This window comes from Acomys russatus, chromosome 6 (assembly GCF_903995435.1).
Source record: "Acomys russatus chromosome 6, mAcoRus1.1, whole genome shotgun sequence".
Lineage (NCBI taxonomy): Eukaryota > Metazoa > Chordata > Mammalia > Rodentia > Muridae > Acomys > Acomys russatus.
In genome coordinates, this window is record NC_067142.1 from 19891663 (window position 1) to 19912934 (window position 21272).

Below are 21272 nucleotides of genomic sequence, written 5' to 3' on the forward strand. Positions count from 1 at the left end.
TCAAGTACTTGTCACAGAAGCATGAGGAGGACGTGTGTGTGGCCCCCAGAACCAAGTAAAGGAGCGGAAGTGTGCACCTGTGACCCCACTCGCGAGACAAAGTATACCTGGGGTTCACTGTCCACCCTCTCTGCTGCATTCTATGCTGCGTGGGTCCCGCAACCCAGCCTAGGAGTAGCAAGGGGATGAAGAAAGGACAGATACACAGACACACGGATGGTGAGGCTGGGATCAGGTGGGGCTCTCTGACAGATACCTCTGCTGTCCGGAACCTCAGCCATGTGCATGAGGTGCAGCACAGGATGGCCGTGCAGCTTAGCTAGTCTCTGTGGGAGATCTGTGTAACAAGCTGCCCCAGGCCATAAGCTTCCTGGAGGAGGAAGCTGCAGTCTGCAGTCCACAGCCATCCCGAAGCACTCACACTCAGCTGCCCAAGCTTGGCCATCCCCTCTGGAGCCTAGCCCATGTGGGTAATGGCTTTGCCAGCTTACCATGGACTAATTGGCCCTGGAGGCCTTAACAGGCCTTGCTCAAGTCAAAATATTCATTTACCCAGGCTTTTGTTCACTCCGGGCTGCCCCTGCTCCTACACCTGTCTAACAGAACTGGTGAGCTCCAGGTTCAGTGAGAGAGCCTGTCTTAAAAAATAAAGTAGAGCTGGGTGTGGTGACTACACCTCTAATCCCAGAGACTGGGGAAGACTCCACTGTTGACCTCTGGTCTACACACACACACATGGGCATACATAAGCATGTATACACACACACACACACACACACAGAGAGAGAGAGAGAGAGAGAGAGAGAGAGAGAGAGAGAGAGAGAGAGAGAGAGAGAGAGAGAGAGAGAGAGAGAGAGAGAGAAAGTTTACCTGTAGTGAGTTTATGTCTTTGGAGCCTGAGTGGCAAGAGAGTAAAGTGCAGCTGACACTGTCATCTCCCTGGCACATGGGAGTCTTACTGGGGAGTGTGGTGGTGGTGACAGGGAGCGGAGAAAGTCAGGGGAGCTTTTATGACTGTGCTCAGTGACAGGCTTTACATTTTTCATACGTATTGCTTGTGCCACAGTGTGTGTGTGTCGTAATCATGAAGGTTTCCTGGGTTACTTTTCAGGGACTTGAAAGCCACTTGGGCCTGTGTGGGCGTGACTAAACAAGGTGATAAAGCTAGGTGTTTATTTTTTTTTAAAGCTGGATGTTTCTGTGCTCATGTTGTGTCTGTCTCTTTGCCACCCTAACTTTGGGTCAGATAGTGTAGACACATCAGCCACTTAATGTGGTAAATAATGGCGCGTACTAAACTCACCCTCACTTTCCTCTCTCTTCAAAGCCAAGCGACGTCAGGATAGGCGTGGCTAAGATACTTTCCAGGTTTCAGGCCTGTGTGTCTAACCTGTGCCCTGAGGGTCGTGTGTGCCCCAGGATGGTGGAAAGATGAGCCCAGTACAAGACCATAGCTCCCTAAGGAGCAGCTTCAGTGGCTTGGTGGCTGAGAGAGCTTGCTGCTCTGGGGAGGACCTGGTGTTCTTATCAGTAGAGGTCCAGGAGACCCGAGGCTCCCTTTTGGCCTCTGTGGGTGCTGATGCATGTGGTGTGTACACAGACAAGGAGACACACACACACACACACACACACACACACACACACACACACACACACATACACAAATAGTTTCAAAAACAGCAAAATTATTATGAGATTTTTTTTCTACCCTTTTTCAACTTGATTAGGCTGTTCTTGAGCGTGAACGTTGTAGATGTGTATGTATGTGTACATGTGTGCATGCCTGTTACATATGACAGCCATGTTGCAATGAGCACCATGACGTTGAGGTTACACGCATGCTGACCACTGGTTTCACAACCCGGACCCGTTCCATTCCATGGGAAAATGGCCCAGGAGTGTCCAGCCACGCGCTCTCTCCTTACCTAAGCCCGGCCCTCCCTCGCCTCACTTAAACTGAGGTAAAGTGTAGTTCTCAGGCCACTGAGATAGCTTAACCAAGAAAAGCTCTTGACAGCAAGCCTGGTGACCCCAGTTTGAGCTGAGGACCCACAAGGTGGAAGGAAGGAACTGGCACATGTGTCTACACTGATACACAATAAATAATAAATATAATTATAAATTTATTGTGTTTTTTTTCAAGGCATTGACCTGCTTTCTTCCTAGTTTTATAGGCATTTTGGGTACATTTTTTAAATTTTAAAAATTTATTTTAGTGTGTCTGCCTGTACGTGTGTGTGCGGCATGTTGTGCAGGCCAGAAGAGGGCACCAGATTCTCTGGAATTGAGGTGCTGGACAGTTGGGAAGCAGCCTTCAGGTTCTGGGAGCTGAATTTTGGTCTTCTGCAAGACCCGTGGTCTTAACTGCTGAGCCATCTGTCCAGCTGTGAGTAAATTCTTTTCATGTATCAACTACACATCTTTAATTCCTTGGGCTCTCTTTCTGAGTGGTAGATAAGTGGGTTTTATTTATAAGTAAATGGGTTTGTTAACAGGTTTCCTTGGCTGTGGTTATTTAAAGCATTTTAAAGGCCACAGTCATTCATAAAGTAACTTCTGACTTACAGAATATAAAATTTTGTTTCTAAAAAAAGAGATCTGCCTGCCTCTGCTTCCCAAGTGCTGGGATTAAAGGTAAGTGCCACCACACCTGGCTATTTATTGCCATGTTTTTAATTATTAGGGAGATACTGATATCTCATACTAAGAGATAATGTTATAGGGAAGAAAAAGTAACCTTTCCTCACTCTTAAGTTCTTAAAATTGTATGTGTATGGGGCGTGTGTGCGTGTGTGTGCGTGTGTGCGTGTGTGTGTGCGTGTGTGCGTGAGCTCATGTGTCACAGAGCACATATGGTGGTCAGAGGACAGCCCTGTGTCAGTCCTCACTGTCCATTTCGTTTGAGACAGGGTGTCTTGTGTTTCCTGCTCTGTGAGCTTCCGGTGCTTCTCCTGCCTCTGCCTCTCATCTGCCCGTAGCTCTGGGATTGCAGACGTGCACTACTGTGCCAGGCTTCCTGTGGGCTCTGGGGATCACTCAGGTCCCACACATGCTTGGCAGGGACAAGCAAGTGCTTCCCCACGGAGCCATCTCCCCAGCCCCAGCCCTGTAAGTTCTCAGTTGAAAGGACAGGTGAACAAGAGAAAAACCAGCAGCCTTTTATTGCTAAGTGCCCACCATATACGTTGCATACCCAAGAGCAAAAGTTCTCAGAAAAGTGCTGGACAAGGAAGAGGACGTCAGGTCCTTAGTGGTGGATGCTTGTGAACAGAGAGAGCAGAGAAGGCCTGGGTGCCAAAGCTTTGCAATGTGGTGCACTCTGCTGCCCCCTGCTGGCGATGAGGGGCACAGCGGTCTTCTAAGGTTGCTCTGCGCTCAGGCTCTGTCTTAGGCAAACAGGGAGCATCAGACATCATCTTCTAGCTCCAGACAATGCTTGTGCCAGCTGGGCATATATTGGAGTGGCATGTTCTGGCAACCCTTCGTGCTAATTACAGAGTGGCCTGCTTTTGGAAAGTCATTCCTCAACATGTTCTGATTTTGAGCAACAGATTGCTACAGAGTTATTTCCAAATTATGTAATCATTTTTGTTACATGTTATTCATTTTCTCTGTGTCTGTATGTGTTCATGTGCATGACAACAAGCTTGTGGTTATGCATGCACATATGTGTACCATTTTGTGTGTGTGTGTGTGTGTGTGTGTGTGTGTGTGTGTGTGTGTGTGTGTGTGTGTGTGTGTGTAGGGGAAGGCCGTTCTTCCCTTCTACCACGTGTAAGTCCCAGGGATTAAACACAGGTGTCAAGCTCGGTGGCAGGTGCTTCTACCTGCTGCTGAGCCTTCTCACTGACCCATGTTTTCAAGATTTCAGCTGTGTGGAAGGTTCTCGTGTCTCTCAGTATCAGTGCAGCCAGAGCTGAGATGTTCTTGGTATAGGCAGAATAGGTCCCTCTTAAAGTCCTTACAAACAAGATGTGATTTTCAAGTTGCTATGGTGGCACAGGAAGTTGTGGTTTCCCTGGGTCACTCTGTTCTTTGCTTCCCAGCTACCACAGAATGATTCGTTCATGGTAACCATTGGTTACCACTGTCCTCAGCAGCACAGTGGTGCCTGTCATAGCGAGATGCTCAGGCCTGCCTGCTTGACCTTTCACCTGCCACAGTAATGACATAACTAGTGCCTGTTTCTGTTGAGTATGTGGGGAAGTGTAGCTATGAAAGTGAACTTTGGGGGTGTCATGATGTCATTTAGCTCATAGAGTGCTGACCTGGCGTGCTCAAGGCCCCGGGTTCCATCTTAAAACTCTGCATGAACTGGGCATGATGGTGACACCTGTAATCCCAGCACTCAGGAGGTGGAGGCAGGAGTCTCATGAATTCAGCTACTTAGGGAGTTTGAGGCATGCTGTGTCACAGGAGACTTGGTGTCAAAAAAAGTGAGCTTTAGGGTATGGAGTCCTTTGAGTTGTGGGCTCTGTGTGCAAGCCTGTCATCTGGCTCGAGGTCCTAGAGAACCCTGAGAATCTAGTGGGGCCAGACATACATGCAGGCAAGACACCAGTGAACACCAAAACTGAACAAAAGTCTTAGCCGGATCGTCTCATTTCTTCCTTTTAGCCTCCTTTTAGAGCTAGATCTGGTAGTTTTCCCATTTTAAAAGTGACACAAGGAAGAACGAGGAAATGAGGAAGTGTGGAGCGGAAGTTAAGTATGGGGACAAAGAAATTAAGTAGTGACGGAGGTTCGCTTGCTACGGGGCTGGCTGTGCAAGCGTGAGGATCTGAGTTCAATCCCTGGCACTGAGGTAGGCTGTGCATGGTGACGCACAGTTGTAATCTCAGTGGTGGGGAGGCAGAGCAGGACTCTGGGCTCACTGGCTGCCAGCCTAGCTGACTTAATGAGTTCCAGACTAATGAAGGAACCGACTCAGGAAACCAGGTTAGGCCAGCGAGATGGCTCAGCGGGCTGGTGCTTGCTGTCAGGGTCCACGCTCCCTTCCTAAAGGTTCTGTAGCCTCCTCAAACAGTGCCACCAACTAGGGACCAAGTTGTTAGAGTTATTTTTTTTTTAATTGTGTTTCTCTGTTTCACTCTTACCCCGCTCCCACCAAAATAATCGAGACTCTAGTATATTCTTTGTTTAATAAGCTTTACAGCATAATACTGAGCAGTTATTACTCAATTTTTAATCCTCTAAACTAGTCTGGCTTTCTCCCAGCATAAACCCCCAGGATACTTGGGCTTTATGGCTTTCTCTCGGCTCAGCTCTCCTGGACCTCTGCATAGGCTCAATCTCTTTCTCTTCTGACTCCTCCTCCCCTGGCTGGCAGGAAGATTGGTTCCCAGTACCCATGTCAAGCTCCAGGGGATCTGGCTCCCAGGCCTCTGTAGTCTCCCTCCCCCCACACGTACTTAGTAATAATAAAAATAAATCTTGAGAAAAATAGAATTGATTTACAGGATCTCACGTAGCCCGGGTTGGACTCAAACCTTTCTTTGTAGTCAAAGATGACCTTAAATGTCTAATCCCCCTGCCTCAACTTCCCAGGAACTAGGATTATAGACTTGTGTCACCATGCCCAGTCTATGCAGTGCTCAGTTGGATACCCAGGGCCTCATCCATGCTAGGCGAGCTTCCTCCAGCTGACTCATCCTGCTCCCTTGTTTGTATTACCGTGGTTTTGTAGTGTGTGTGTGTTTTGTGTTTCTATAGCTTTGAGTGTGTTTTTGTATTACCGTAGATTTGTACTATGTTTTTTGTATTTCTGTAGCTTTGTAGTGTGTTTTTTGTGTTTCTGTCTTTGAGTATGTTTTGAACACAGGCAGTGTGATGCCTCCAGTGTTTTTCTTTTCACCCAACAAAGCTTTGGTTGTTCTGGGGCTTTTGTGCCTCTGTAGGAGTGTAGGTGTTGGGTCTAGTTCTGTGAAGCATGCTGCTGGGATCTGGGTGGAGACTACATTGTCTGTGTGTAAAAATCACCAGAGCCCGAGAAAGGTGGCCCAGTCTGTAGAGTGCTTGCCCTATGAGTGTGAGGACCTGAATGTGGATCCCCAGTACCTATAAAAAAATCTGGGCACAGTGCCACGTGCCAGTGCAGGGAAGGCAGAGATAGATTCCTGAGGCTCACCGGCCAGCCAGTCTAGCTGAATCAGCATGCTCCAAGTTCAGTTCACTGGGAGACCCTGTCTCTAACACTAAGGTGGCTGTTGAGGAAGATACTTGACATCAACTTCTGGCCCCTACACACATGGCGGCACACGTGCCTTGTGCACCTGTATGCATAGGGACATGTATACATGCATATACCACACATGTCCCCACGTCTTACACACACAGAGTGTACACATGTACATACTCACCAGTCAGCTGTGGGCCTGACCCATTTGTGCCAGGCTTAGCAAATCTCATATGCAGCTGGTGGTGAGAGCAACACTGAAGGCCACAGCCCTGGCCGTGACCAGGACCTTACTGCGTGATTTACCACTGGACGTGCACTGTCATGAGTGGGGCCTTGGTAACTGCTCACTGTCCTCCTCCTAGGGATAGCTGGTGGTACGCACTATAATGAATACATCTAATTTGTGTCCTCTCGGCCCTCCAAAAGACAAATGCACTTTAAACACATTTCTAATTCAGATGTATGAGGTTCTGTTTGTTTCTTTGTTTGGCTTTCTTTTGTTTTTCCCAGAGCGGAATATTGAACCTAGGGCCTCATGTGTGTCATCAGGTGCTCTACCACTGAGCTACATCTACAGCTCTCTTTAGTTCCCTGTTGTACCTAATGCATTCCCGCTATTGGAATACAATGGAGATTTCTCCTCTCTTGTCCCCATCTGAGCAGAGCACCCCATGGAAGTACAAGCAAATACCAACACATGTACTTTTTATTAACGTGTGTGTGTGTGTGTGTGTGTGTGTGTGTGTGTGTGTGTGTGTCTGTGTCCCAAGATGTGCACGTGGAGATCTAAGGGCAACTTTGTGGAGTTTTTTCTCTTTCTGTTCTCATGCTGGTTCTAGGAATTGAACTGATGTCACTAGATTTGTGCAGCAAGCACCTTTATTCATGAACCATCTTGTTTGCCCCAAAATAAACACTCTCACTTTACCCTCTATTGCTTAGGTCTCCTACAGTGATGTTCCCCCTCTATCCTTTGCCCTTGACATGTAGATCTGGAAAATCTTACCCTACAGAATGCCTCTTCCTTTTCTTTTACAGTTGAGGAGTGTTTTCTTATGCAGAGTAGACTGTATTTAACAAGTCCTCAGAATTTCAAACATAAACCACCTTCAGCTGGCAAAATCATGCCCCTTCTAGAGCTCGAGGCAAATCATAGTCAGCTGCTGCAGTCAATCTGAAGCAACCCCGTACCCCACACCTGGGATTAAAACAAAAACATATTCCCAACATAACTGGATTTTAAAGAAACCAAAATTCTCACCACACTTGTTGGTATGGGTGTACGCACATGCGTGTTCAGATGTACATTTAAGTCAACACACACTTGTGTGGAGGCCTGAGGTGAAGAGTGTCCAATGTCTTTCCTTGATCATTCTCCGCCCTCATTTTTTGAGAAAGGTTTCTCACTGAACCTGAACCTCACTTATTGGGCTTGGATGGCTGCTTGGCTGCAGGGGTCTTCCTGGATCTATCCCTCCCCCAGTGCTGGGATCACAGAAGCATACCACTATTCACTGGCATTTTCTGTGGGTCCTGGGCATCCGAATCTGGTCATGCAGTGGGTACTTTTCTGGCTGAAGCTCTCCCCACCCCTAGGAAGCATCCTTTCAATAGTCTCACTGACTTGTCAGGTCAGTGGCTACCACTCCGCAGCTCAGGCATAGGTTTGGCATAGCAGATGGCCCTTGGGTTTCAATGCTGCCTTAGCCTCATTTTGTCTAATTTCTCAAATTAGCTTAATCTGTAGTTGGGGATGTAGCTCAGTTGGGAGTGTGCCTGACTTCCACTCTAGTACCATGTAAACCAGGCATGGTAACACACCTATAATCCCAGCACTCAGGGCAAAGGCCAGAGCATCACAAGTTCAAGGTCATTATTAGCCACACATGGAGTTCATGGACAGCCTGGGCTACACATTGAGAGTTCATAGACATCCTGGGCTACATGAGACCCTGTTTTAGGAAAGGAAAAGTAAAAAGAATCTGTCCTTCAGGTCTTTGAGAGCAGAACTGAAAGACTCTGCACCCTATTTCAATATTTTGTAATGAAAAATTGTCATTTTCTCTTGTAGATATCCCTTTGAGGACCAGCCTGCCACCACCACTCAGAAATTACAAATATGGTAACCAACTTTTTTATTTTTTAAAACATATATACTTTTGCCTTATTTTTGTTGACGTGAATTTAAATGTGATGTTCAAATATTAATTTACTATAAATTAAAATCACTATGGAGGAGGGGCAGGGGCTGTAGCTTAGGGGGGACCATGTGTGTGCCATGGGCAAGACTCCAGTTTGATCGCAGCACTGCTACATAAATGAAATGCAATAAAAAGTAAAAACACAGCACTAAAGCCAGAGGCTCTGTGTCATTGTTTGTTATAAGCCCGTCTAGTTCTTCATCCCCAGTGGAGTGGCAGTCAGCAAACTTGGATTTGAAACCCTGCTTGAAAGTTACAACGCACCCAATAAATATTCCTGCTAATTAGTGCAGACATTTGGAAGTGTAAAATTTTTTATAACCTTAAGTCACTTTCCAGAGTGCCTTTTCATTCCGTTCTCATCTGATAGGGCAGCCAATGACCTACAGTCTTTCAAATCACAATCTCCGTGTGCCTGCATTTTAATACGCAGAGTCTAATTGTGAGGTCGCAGAGGCTCAGGCAAGTGCAGAGGCAATGGGCGGAAAGTACTTTGATTTCTGAGACCTGAAGCATTTACATGCTCAATTTTGAGGCAGAGAAAGGAATAAAAAGCGTGATTGAGGTAAATATGGAACTTCTCAATTGTGGCTTTCACAGCTTTTGAACGAGAATGCCTTGAATAGAATCTCGGCGTCTTAAAGCTTGAATCCACCTGCAAATTACATATGGTTTCCCATTTTTGCATATTGTAGTGTGTGTGTGTGTGTGTGTGTGTGTGTGTGTGTGTGTGTGTGTAGGCAAATGCATGCACCGTCAGCTCTTTCTAAAGATAAAATATTGACAATATTGAATAATATTAATATTCAATATTGAATAATATTAATATTCAATATTGAATAATATTAATAATGAAAATAATGAAAGCAGAGCTGGGGAGATGGTGATGGCTCATTTGGTGCTTGTGGAATAACTGTGGGGACCTGAGTTCACTCAGTCCCCCAAAGTCAGGTGAAACATGCTGGCCGCAAAGGCACATGTTAATAATCCTGGAGCTGAACAGGTAGAGACAGGTGTGCTGGGGTGCTTACTGGCCAGACCAGCCTAGTGTAATCAGTGAGGCCCGAGGCCAGGGAGACGCCCTCTCTCACGAAGTAAGTAAGTAGCAGGGTGGATGGCCCCCGAGGAAGGACAGTCACACATACACTCTGTGTACCCATACGTACATACAACAGGATAAATTAAGACAGTGTAACCATCAGAGACTCACTGGGGTAGAAAACACGCCATCTAGGTTACTCTGTCTCGTTAGCTCTGTTGCATCATAGCATCTTTGCATATTCAGGTGAACTGACAGAAAAGTAAGAAGGAATTGCAGAAGCAGTGGATGCTGACAGGCACGGAGAGGCTCTTTGGCTGGGTCTGGCTGTGTAGCAGTTGGTGGCTTTGTCTCGCTTAGGAAAGGCTTGGTATGTCTGCCTGGGTCACCTGGTACTTATCCCTTGTGCGGCCATTGGTTCTGTGCTGTTACAGCCACCAGTGCTGGTGACTTCTGAGGCCCTCCTCCCATTTAATTAGCATCTACCTCTGTTGATTCAACCATTCGTCCCAGGGGCCCAGCCACCATGCAGTTGGGCACGCAGTAATCCTGGCTTCTGTACTGTCTGCAGATGCTATGCCTCGTCTTGGGGACTCACTGGCAAGTCAGCTAAGCAGAGTATGTGAATTCCAGGTCCAATGAAAGACTGTTTCTAACCACTGTGTGGAGAGCAATAGGGGAAGACGTCAACCTCTGGCCTCCATGTGTGTGCACATGCATACATGTACCTGTTCACATGTGTACATGCATTTACACACAGAAGTAGCAGATGTTGGTGGGGTTTTTTTGGGGACTGACTTGCTCACACGGCCGTAAGCCTAATGGCACTTTTTTGGCCGGATCATTTGACCTGGAGGCCTTGTAACTGCCCTAAAGGCTTAGTGACATATGTATGTATATATATATATGTATGTATGTATGTATTTTTATTTTATTTATTTATTTTTGCTTTTTCAAGACAAGGTTTCTCTGTGTAGCCTTGGCTGTCCTGGACTTGCTTTGTAGACCAGCCTGGCCTCAAACTCACAGCAATCCACCTGCCTCTGCCTCCCAAGTGCTGGGATTAAAGGCGTGTGCCACCACTTATCAGCAGCTTAGTGATCTTTATAAAACACTTTTTTTTTCATTTGTGCATTTTTTACCTTAAAGACAGAGTCTCACCATGCAGACCTGGCCAAAATTTGCTCTGTTGACCAGGCTGGCCTGGAACTTGCAGAGCTCTGCCTGCCTCTGCTTCCTGAATGCAGAGATTAAAGATGTTTACTGCCATCTAGCTGTTCACTTGTGTCTTAGTTTAAGGTTTATATGTGGATTGTATTCTTTTTATTCTTTTTAATTGTTCACTCTTAACTTTTAGTGGCCCTGGAAGATAAGATGCTGTTAAGTGTTTGTGCTTCAGACGTCTGGTATTCCACTGTTACATGCCAAGGGCCTAAACTCTGAACGCACGTAGCCATGTCTGACCCACAGGCCTCATGAGGCCCAATACAAAAGTGGCACTTACGTAAAACATTATGGCGGGTTTTGTGATTTGTTTTTTGTAATTTAATGGCCCCTGATTATGAACTTTGTTCATATGACCTTATGACAGTTTCATCGCGCCCAATGTCAAAAGGTTGGACACTTATACATTAAAAGCATCTTTGTGTGTCTCTCTGGCTCCCTCTTCCTCTCTCCCTCTCTGTTCCTTTCTCTCCTCTCCCCTTCTTCCTCCTGCCAGGACCTTCATATTCCAGGCGAGCACTCCACCACTGAGCTCCACCTCTGGTCTCCTACACGTTGAATAATTTGCTAAAATGTATTATCTTTCACAGCAGAGCAGATTTTTAAATAGGATACTTCATCTAATAATTACAACAGGTTTTGGATAGATCAGTGTGAAGAAAGAGCTTGTTTTCTTTTTCTTTCAGATACACTCAAGATTCTTCACCAAGCTCACAAAGCAAAGGTATGTGTGTGTGTGGGGGGTAGCTGATGGGTATGTGTGTGTGGGGGGGGTAGCTGATGGGTATGTGTGTGGGGGGGTAGCTGATGGGTATGTGTGTGTGTGGGGGGTAGCTGATGGGTATGTGTGTGTGGGGGTAGCTGATGGGTATGTGTGTGGGGAGGGTAGCTGATGGGTATGTGTGTGAGGGGGTAGCTGATGAGTATGTGTGTGGGGGGTAGCTGATGGATATGTGTGTGGTGGGGGGTAGCTGATGGGTATGTGTGTGTGGGGGGGGTAGCTGATGGGTATATGTGTGTGGGGGGGTAGCTGATGGGTATGTGTGTGTGGGGGTAGCTGATGGGTATGTGTGTGTGGGGGGGTGCTGGGTAGTGGTGGTGGGGGGTAGCTGATGGGTATGTGTGTGTGGGGGTAGCTGATGGGTATGTGTGTGTGGGGGGGGTAGCTGATGGGTATGTGTGTGGGGGGGGTAGCTGATGAGTATGTGTGTGTGGGGGTAGCTGATGGGTATGTGTGTGTGGGGGGGTAGCTGATGGGTATGTGTGTGTGGGTAGGATGGATGTGTGGTGGGGGGGGTAGCTGATGGTATGTGTGTGGGGGGGGTAGCTGATGAGTATGTGTGTGGGGGGTAGCTGATGGGTATGTGTGTGTGGGGGTAGCTGATGGGTATGTGTGTGGGGAGGGGTAGCTGATGGGTATGTGGGGGGTGTAGCTGATGGATATGTGTGTGGGGGGGTAGCTGATGGGTATGTGTGTGAGGGGGGGGTAGCTGATGGGTATGTGTGTGTGGGGGGGAGCTGATGGGTATGTGTGTGGGGGGGTAGCTGATGAGTATGTGTGTGGGGGTAGCTGATGGGTATGTGTGTGTGGGGGTAGCTGATGGGTATGTGTGTGTGGGGGGGTAGCTGATGGTAGGTGTGGGGGGGGGGTAGCTGATGGGTATGTGTGTGGGGGGGTAGCTGATGGGTATGTGGGGGGGTAGGTGGGTGTGGGGGGTGTAGCTGATGGATATGTGTGTGGGGGGGTAGCTGATGGGTATGTGTGTGAGGGGGGGGTAGCTGATGGGTATGTGTGTGTGGGGGGGTAGCTGATGGGTATGTGTGTGAGGGGGGTAGCTGATGAGTATGTGTGTGGGGGGTAGCTGATGGGTATGTGTGTGGGGGGGTAGCTGATGGGTATGTGTGTGTGGGGGGGGTAGCTGATGGGTATGTGTGTGTGGGGGGGGGTAGCTGATGGGTATGTGTGTGGGGGGTAGCTGATGGGTATGTGTGTGGGGGGGGGGTAGCTGATGGGTATGTGTGTGGGGGGGGTAGCTGATGGGTATGTGTGTGTGGGGGGGTAGCTGATGGGTATGTGTGTGTGTGGGGTAGCTGATGGGTATGTGTGTGTGTGGGGGGGTGTGATGGGGGGGTAGCTGATGGGTATGTGTGTGTGGGGGTAGCTGATGGGTATGTGTGTGGGGAGGGGTAGCTGATGGGTATATGTGTGAGGGGGGTAGCTGATGGGTATGTGTGTGAGGGGGGTAGCTGATGGATATGTGTGGGGAGGGGTAGCTGATGGGTATGTGTGTGAGGGGGGTAGCTGATGGGTATGTGTGTGAGGGGGGTAGCTGATGGGTATGTGTGTGTTGGGGGGTAGCTGTAGTGATGGATATGTGGTGGGGGGGTAGCTGATGGGTATGTGTGTGAGGGGGGTAGCTGATGGGTATGTGTGGGGGGGGTGGGTAGTGATGGGTATGTGTGTTGGGGGGTAGCTGATGGATATGTGTGTTGGGGGGTAGCTGATGGATATGTGTGTGGGGGGGTAGCTGATGGTATGTGTGTGAGGGGGGTAGCTGATGGATATGTGTGTGGGGGGGTAGCTGATGGGTATGTGTGTGAGGGGGGTAGCTGATGGGTATGTGTGTGAGGGGGGTAGCTGATGGGTATGTGTGTGAGGGGGGTAGCTGATGGGTATGTGTGTGTGGGGGGTAGCTGATGGGTATGTGTGGGGGGGTAGCTGATGGGTATGTGTGGGGGGGGTAGCTGATGGGTATGTGTGTGAGGGGGGTAGCTGATGGGTATGTGTGTGTTGGGGGGTAGCTGATGGATATGTGTGTGGGGGGGTAGCTGATGGGTATGTGTGTGAGGGGGGTAGCTGATGGGTATGTGTGTGGGGGGGTAGCTGATGGGTATGTGTGTGAGGGGGGTAGCTGATGGGTATGTGTGTGAGGGGGGTAGCTGATGGGTATGTGTGTGAGGGGGGTAGCTGATGGGTATGTGTGTGTGGGGGGTAGCTGATGGGTATGTGTGTGTTGGGGGGTAGCTGATGGGTATGTGTGTGAGGGTGGTAGCTGATGGGTATGTGTGTGTTGGGGGGGGTAGCTGATGGGTATGTGTGTGAGGGGGGTAGCTGATGGGTATCTGTGTGAGGGGGGTAGCTGATGGGTATGTGTGTGTTGGGGGGTAGCTGATGGGTATGTGTGTGTGGGGGTAGCTGATGGGTATGTGCGTGTGTGGGGGTAGCTGATGGGTATGTGGGGGGTGTAGCTGATGGGTATATGTGTGTTGGGGGTAGCTGATGGGTATATGTGGGGGGGTAGCTGATGGGTATGTGTGTGGGGGGGTAGCTGATGGGTATGTGTGTGGGGGGGTAGCTGATGGGTATGTGTGTGGGGGGTTGGCTGCTAGGTAGGGTTTTAGATGGGTGAGGTGTGTGATGGGTAGGGGAGCTGAGGAGTGAGGTTCCTGATGAGTAGGTGCTGTTTTTAAACTCTACTTTATTTGATGTTCCTTAAGCTTCTACCTCCCTTCAAACCTCCAATCCTAGGTAGGAGAGAAAGTTTAGAAGGGAAAGGAGGCGTGGATCTCTTTAGACTTAGTTCCGGATGGTTGGGGTTGCTGGGTTGTCAGGATATCTAGCAGTTTGGCACCTGCAGCAGGAAGAGTCAGCAGCCTTCTTTGCTCCATCTTTCTCCTTGAAGCCCCCTCTCTCTCTGGGCTCTGCTATTTATACTCCCCTAGAGTCCTCAGAATTCCACTAACTCCAGCTGCCAAGGACCACGCCCCTGTCTGAGCTGCAAGAGGCAATTATCAGCCGTGGACAAACTAAGGCATTCCCATATCCCACACTTGAGATTAAAGCAAAAACATGTTTACATAACATAACTGAGTTTTTAAAGACACCAGAACTTTCCACTATACACTCTCCTCTTTTTGTTTAAAAAATGATTTTTTTTCTCTAATATGAATGAGACTTGTTGCTTTCTTGAAAGGATTATCAATGAACCAAACACTCCTTGGATCAATAGTTTCTTCTATGACCTGGTCACTCTTAGTTACCTGCTCTTGTCTGGAAGGACTCATACGTTTTGCTGCTGAGCCTCGAGCTAGGACTCCAAAGCTGTTTCCTAACGGCAAGACGTTACCTCATATGTATGTCCCTCTTGCACCTGCATTCACTAGTCAAATGACCTCTTTCACCACAAACCCTGAGAAGCTTAGACATTCTTGCCAACAAGCCAGTACTGCTAGAAATGGCTTGTTTGAGGCTCCAGTGGCACATACCGTATTTCTCAGCATTAACATACAGGCCATTTTGAGCTGTGAGGCTTTTAGTGGTTTGGTCACAATTTCTTTTCAAATGACCAAATTTACCACAACTGAAGCACTAAGCCTTTAGATATCCAAGGCTTTTGCTGGCTACTGGAAAAGCTAATGGTGGTGACCTCATAACCCAAGGCTGCTCTGCTGGCAGCTCAGTTTGCTCAAGATTAACCCTTTTTCTTGAAACAGGCTGTTTCTCTTTAACCCTTTCACTCTGTATGGGTTTTTGCCTGTCCTGGCTTCCCAGTCTGCCCAGGGGCTTTGGGAACTTGAAACTGAAAGTGCACTGAGCAGGGCAGGGCAGGGCAGCAGTGCCACCAACAGTGTGCTTCGCAGATGGGATGGGGCACAGCTTTTCTCTCGAGCTTCAGAGGCCTCGCACAGACTCCTCACTCACACTGTCAGCTCACTTTTATGTGAGCTGCTCAAGGATAAGAGCCACCCTTTTGTGTGAGTACGTATGTGTCTGTGTGTACATGTGAATCTGTACATGTGTGGAGAGAGACAGGTGTGTACATGCATGTACGTGTGTTGTTGTTTTTTGAGACGGGGTCCCACTATGGAGACCTGGCTGGCCTGGAACTCACAATGTAGACCAGCCTGCCCTCAAACTCACAGAGGTCCGCCTGCCTCTGCCTTGAGAGTGCTGGGGTTAAAGGTGTGCACCACCAAGCCTGGCTTCCACCTTATCTCCTAGGCAGGATCTCTCACTGACCCTGGCCTTGGGATTCGTCTACCCTGGCTGGCTGATGTCCGAGATCATTCTTTCTGCACACTGCCGGCACTGGGATTGCAGGCATGCACCACCATGCCCAGTTGTTGAACTCAGGTCCTCACACTTGTGTGGTGCACACTTCACCGACTAGACTACATCCCAGCCCCGAGGGACCATACCTTATTCATGCCTCTTTATAACTCTAGCACCTAATGTGATGGCTGGGTCATAAGAATTTCATAATGTTTAAAATCCTCATTGCATTTTCATGCATGTATTGCATGTATATGTGGGTGCGTGCATGCCATGGTGCATATGTGGAGGTCAGAGAGCAGTTTTTAGGATTCTCGCCTTCCGCTATGTGGGTTCCAGGATCAAACTCGGGTCGTCAGGCTTAGTTTCAGGTGACTTTGCCTTCAGTCATCTCACGGACCCTTCTTATTCCAAGTCCTTGGTACAGTGTAAACTCGAGGTTTTAGATAAATGTGTCACAGATGACAAGAACACGTGGCAGAGGTGTCAGTCGGTTTCAGGTTAGGGACTTGGTGACACTTAGTGCATGTGAAAATTTGACAGTGTCTCAAAATATTGGGCTCAGACATGTCTGAGGCTACAATGTGGCCTTTTATATTTCTTTCATGGGTCCAGAATGTTCTAGCACAGTTTGACCATGGGCTTCATCTGAAGAATGTTTTCATTCTGATTTCTAAACAGTAGGGAAGTCAAGGTATGGTTTTGTTTTACATTTTTATTAGTTACTTTTCTCTCTGCTGTGACAGAAATACCTGACAAAAACAACTTATTTATATTTTATAGACTTAAAACACAGTTCTAGGGCATAGTCCATCCTGAGGGGGAGAGCGTGACATTCATAACCAAGAAGCTGAGCCATGAATGCTGGCACTCAGCACCTCCCTCCCCTGTGTGTGTATGTGCAGAGCCAGAGGAGGATGTTGCTGTCCTGCTCTGTCACACCGTGCCATACTCCCTTGAGGTGGGGTCTCTCACTGAGCCTAGAATCAGGCTGGCAGGGAGTGAGCCTGAGTGACTCCTGTCTCCACTCCATACAGCATTGAAGTCACAGGTACCTTCAGCTTTTTGAGAAGACTGGGGATTTGAACTCAAGGCCTCATGCTTGCACAGAAAATTTTCTTACTTGGTGAGCCTTCTCTCCCGCCTTATAAGCCATATTTTTTAAGAGAGAGAGAAAAAAAATAAGAGTGCATAAGACAGCACATACCAACCATACACTTCTGTGTGCACAGCAGAGTTCACAGGCACATCTCCACATGTGTGACACATGCAGCAATGGTGTCAGGAGGAACACGTGGGCAGGCACAGGCTCTGTGGAGGACAGTGTAGCTGGACATAGGGAATAGGAGGCTTTCCAGTTTTCACTGTTCATGTGTTTGGAGACTTGTATTTAGACTCTGTGTTCTAAAAGCACTTTTAATAAAACGTTCATTTTATCTCAGAGAGTGTGTGCTGGAGTTCAGGCACTCTGTCTGTAGTGAGTGAAATCCATGAACCATGGAACATGGCCTCTGGCATGTGGGGCTTCTGTTTGGGCATCGGACATTTCTGTTGAGTCTGCCTCAGATATATTCTAGAACTAGGGGGTACACTGGGATTGGGAATGGTTTAGTTAATAAAGGGTTTGCCTTGCTAGTATGAGGACCACGGTTCAGGCCCTAAAACTCACATAAGGAGGCAGGTGTGGTGGCAGTCACTGTAATCGGTGCTGGGGAGCAGAGGCAAGCAGATCCCCCGGACTCGTGGTCAGCTAGTCCAGCCCATCAGTGAGTTCCAGGTTCAGTGAAAGACCCCGTCACAAAAAATAAGGTGGAGCAGGGATCGAGGAAGACACGTAACATTGACCCTTGGCCTCTATTCCACACATACTCACACACTCACATGCACATGCATACATGGAACCAGAATAGACTACTAACCTTCTGAGTTCTGACTGGCAGGTGACATGGTGTGCCCAATCCGGTCACTTCCAGGTGCTGTTCAGGGGAAGACAGCAACTCCAGATGGTTTCCCCTGGTCCACCTAGATTTGAACAAGCCTCCACCACCACTCCAAACCATGGAGATTCGACAGTTCATGAGACATGGGCTGAAACCCTTGTCGGCTTGGGCACGCTTTTTAACTGTGTGCTCTCTGGACCACTTAAAGCCAGGCTGTTGCTCTCAGTTGTCCCATTGTCAAGAGTGTGTCTTCAGTTCCACCTCTGGTGAGCCATGTGCCTTGTGGTGACTATGTGACCTGGTGACAGCAGACACAGAGGGCTTAGTCAGTGCAAAGATGGAGCATCGCACATCCTCCTGCTGCACCGGTTTCCCTTTCTCTACCTGCAAGGTCACAAGGCTTGGAGAAGCTGGCAGGGTTGAGTGCACAGAGCTGGGCCCTGGGGGACCCTGCATTGTAACCCTGGTTTAACTGAATGAACTGTTTCCCTAGCCCCTCCAAGCCACACTCGGGGGTCTTCAGGATGTTTGCCCGAGTGTTCTGATCCAGTGGGACCCTTTCTTTTTAGACAAATGAGCTTGTGTTGGGCTTGGAGGACGACGATACACTCCTGCTGAAAGAAGACAGAACGCTGAAGGACTCAGGAATAGGTGAGAAGGGCCCGGGTGGACGGAGGGGCACTGGGCTTCCCGGCCTGTGTGCCAGGCCTCCTGGACTCTGGAAAATTCTCGGCAAAGTAAATGCCCCTGTGCTGAAAATGCTGTGTGTTCCGAGCATTTGACTGAGGGCACTGGCATTTGCTCTGCATATGTGCAGAATGCAAATAGTTCTCAGGTTTTCTGGGAACTCTGGTGAGGGTCATTTCAAATGATCGACGGGCTATTAGCACAATAAGCGCCGACTGTTATCAGCACTATTGGAGAGAAATGGACCTAGTGGAACTAATGTGGGTAATGAAATGAGATCTTGTTTGTACAGCTCGCAGCGTAACTTCTGATAAGTCACTCAAGACTCCGAGGGCTAGCCAAGCTCTGAAATGTAAACTAAGGCTGGTGTGCGCAGTGGAAAATTACCTGATCTAGCCTTTCAACCCAGAGTGTACATTCAGTGCTATTTGAAAGAAATGTTGTGTCTCCTGGCCATTAGATGTCACTGTTATTCCACTTCTGCCTTCACTAAAGAGGGTGTGTGTGAATATTAGTAGGAGTCCTGAGCAGAAGGCACACGCTGCCTGTGACACACCTCTATGGTCAGGGAGCAAGGTGGTGTCACAGTGCACACTGCCTCCATAAGTCCCTGCGTACAGGAGGTGAGAGACACAGACAGTGAAGGAGTCCTGAGCAGAAGGCACACACTACCTGTGACACACCTCTATGGTCAGGGAGGAAGGTGGTGTCACAGTGCACACTGCCTCCATAAGTCCCCACGTACAGGAGGTGAGAGACACAGACAGAGAAGGCTGTTCTGGGGAGCCGTAAGGCTTTGCGACTGACTTTTACTGACAAGGAATTCACATCTTTCCACTGCACTAGGATTTAAAATAATAGGTTAAGGGGCTGGAAGATGGCTCCGTGGGTAGGTGGCCGTGCTATGCAAGCATGAGGCCTGGCCTTGATTCCCAGCAGCCCTGTAAAACAGCTGGTGTGGCCGTGTATGCACCTGTAACCACCACAGTGCGGGAGGAGGAGACAGGAGGCTCTCTAGGGCTTGCTGGCTGCCAGCCTCGCTGCAGGTTCAGTGAGCCACTGTCTCAAGGGAATAAGGTGGCAAACAGGACAACCGACATCCTCTTCCGGCTTCTGTACACACAGACTCTTGCATCTGCATGGGTACTTACGCTCTCTCTCTCTCTAATAAATAAATGGCAGATTATAAAGTCATAAGTTGCATCTCTTTGTTAAGTCTATAAACTTGCTACAGTTACTGTCTGCTCATATTATGGATACAGTAGATTTCTTGCTGTTTGAAATTAAAAACAATTTTTCTGTCTCTATGAATCGCGCACAGGAATTGTATTCTCTAGTGCTTGTATTATTTTCTGTAACTTCATCCAGGAGCAAGTTCCCTAGAAGTAAAATTAAATTTGGGACTATTTAATGGCTTCCTTTCTGGGCATGGTGATGCGTGCCTTTATCCTGGCCCAGGGGAGGCCGAGGCTGGAGGACAAGGTTCAGGTCAACCTGAGCTGCATTATGAGCACAGACCAATCTAGACTACCTGATGAGAGCCTGCCTATAAATAAATAAGTAATAACTAGTGTCTCTGCTACTTGGAAAAAGCCTTCCATCAGATAGGTACTGCGTGGTTCCTCAGTGTCAGTGACTTTTTAACTTGACACGTGGTGTACCCATGCTGCTTCTGTGGCAGGTGGCTCTTCTCTAATTGAGACTTCTAGAGCCTGGAGGAAGCCTGGCTTGCTTTAAAAGCCTAAGCTGACGTGAGCGTGATAGACCAGCATTGTGTGGGAATGGACAAGTAGCTCAGTGAAAAGCAGTGTAAAATCCAGTGCAAACTGGAAAAAGATAATAAAGTTGACATCTCTCGGAAAAATAGGGAAGAAATGAATTAGCCAAAAACTATGTGAGTTTCCAGGAAACACATTTGTAATCTTCAACTCAGTCTTTATTTAAAAAGAAATTCCAGATGGATTAATGTTACAGTGCTAAAATAATTTTAAAATCTTTTTTATCTGCTGGGTGCACTGATATACGCCTTTAATCCCAGAACTTGGAAGGCTGCATGAGTTCAAGACCATCATGGTCTACATAGCGAGCTCCAGGACAGCCAGAGCTGTACAGTGAGACTCTGTCTTGAAAAAAGAAAAAAAGGATGCATGTTTTACGTGTGTGTATGCATGTGTATGTGCGTGCGTGCGTGTACGTTTGTGTGTGTGTGTGTATGTGTGTGTGTTGCAGTGGTGTGCACCAGGAAAGCATATGGAGATGAGACGACAGCCTGAGGAAGTGGTTCTCTCCTCCCAATTATGTGGGTCCCAGGGAATGGAGCTTAGGACTTCAGGCTTGTCAACTAGTGCCCGTACCGGTTGAGCCATCTTACCATCTCAGAAAAACGTGAGCTCATGACCTCAGAGGAGATGCTAGAGAGGGGGAAAGGTGATAAATGCGACCCTGACAGTGGTAACCAGACTGCATTGGCCAGTTTTGTGTCAACTTGACATTTGTTGTGTGGAGGCCAGCGGTTCATGTCAGGTGTCTGCCTCACTCAATCTTGATGTTATTTTTGAGACCAGTTCTCCCACTGAACCTAGACCTCACCAAGTAGGCTAAGCCAGCTAGCCAATGAGCCCCAGAAACCTGCCTGTGTCTGCTCTCTGGATGGCGGGAGAGAGTGCTGCTACATCCAGCGTTTTTAAAATGTAGATTTTTGAGGATGGGACTCAGGTCTTGATGCTTACAGAACAAACACTTTACCCATTCTTGTTTAAATGATTTGATCAGACTTTGATTCAGATTGGATCCTTTTTGTGGGCTCACCTCTGAGCCTGGAGTGATCCAGGGATCTCCAAAATGCCCTCTAGACCTGGCAAGGCAGCATGTGGGACCCTCCTAGAAACAATTTCCTCGGCTTCCTAGAGCCGTGTTCTGTCCTCTGGGGAGCAAGCCTTGCTTATAGTTG

General features: G+C 48.1%; 1 protein-coding gene across 1 annotated transcript in view; it reads left to right on the plus strand.

Moving 5' to 3' along the window:
* C6H2orf76 (chromosome 6 C2orf76 homolog) overlaps positions 1-21272 on the plus strand; it is a 61340-nt gene that overhangs the window by 30717 nt on the left and 9351 nt on the right. The window contains exons 3-5 of the mRNA XM_051147269.1: positions 8250-8300; positions 11329-11366; positions 18205-18286. Of these exons, the coding sequence (XP_051003226.1) occupies positions 8250-8300; positions 11329-11366; positions 18205-18286 (171 nt within the window). The remainder of the gene's footprint in view (positions 1-8249; positions 8301-11328; positions 11367-18204; positions 18287-21272) is intronic.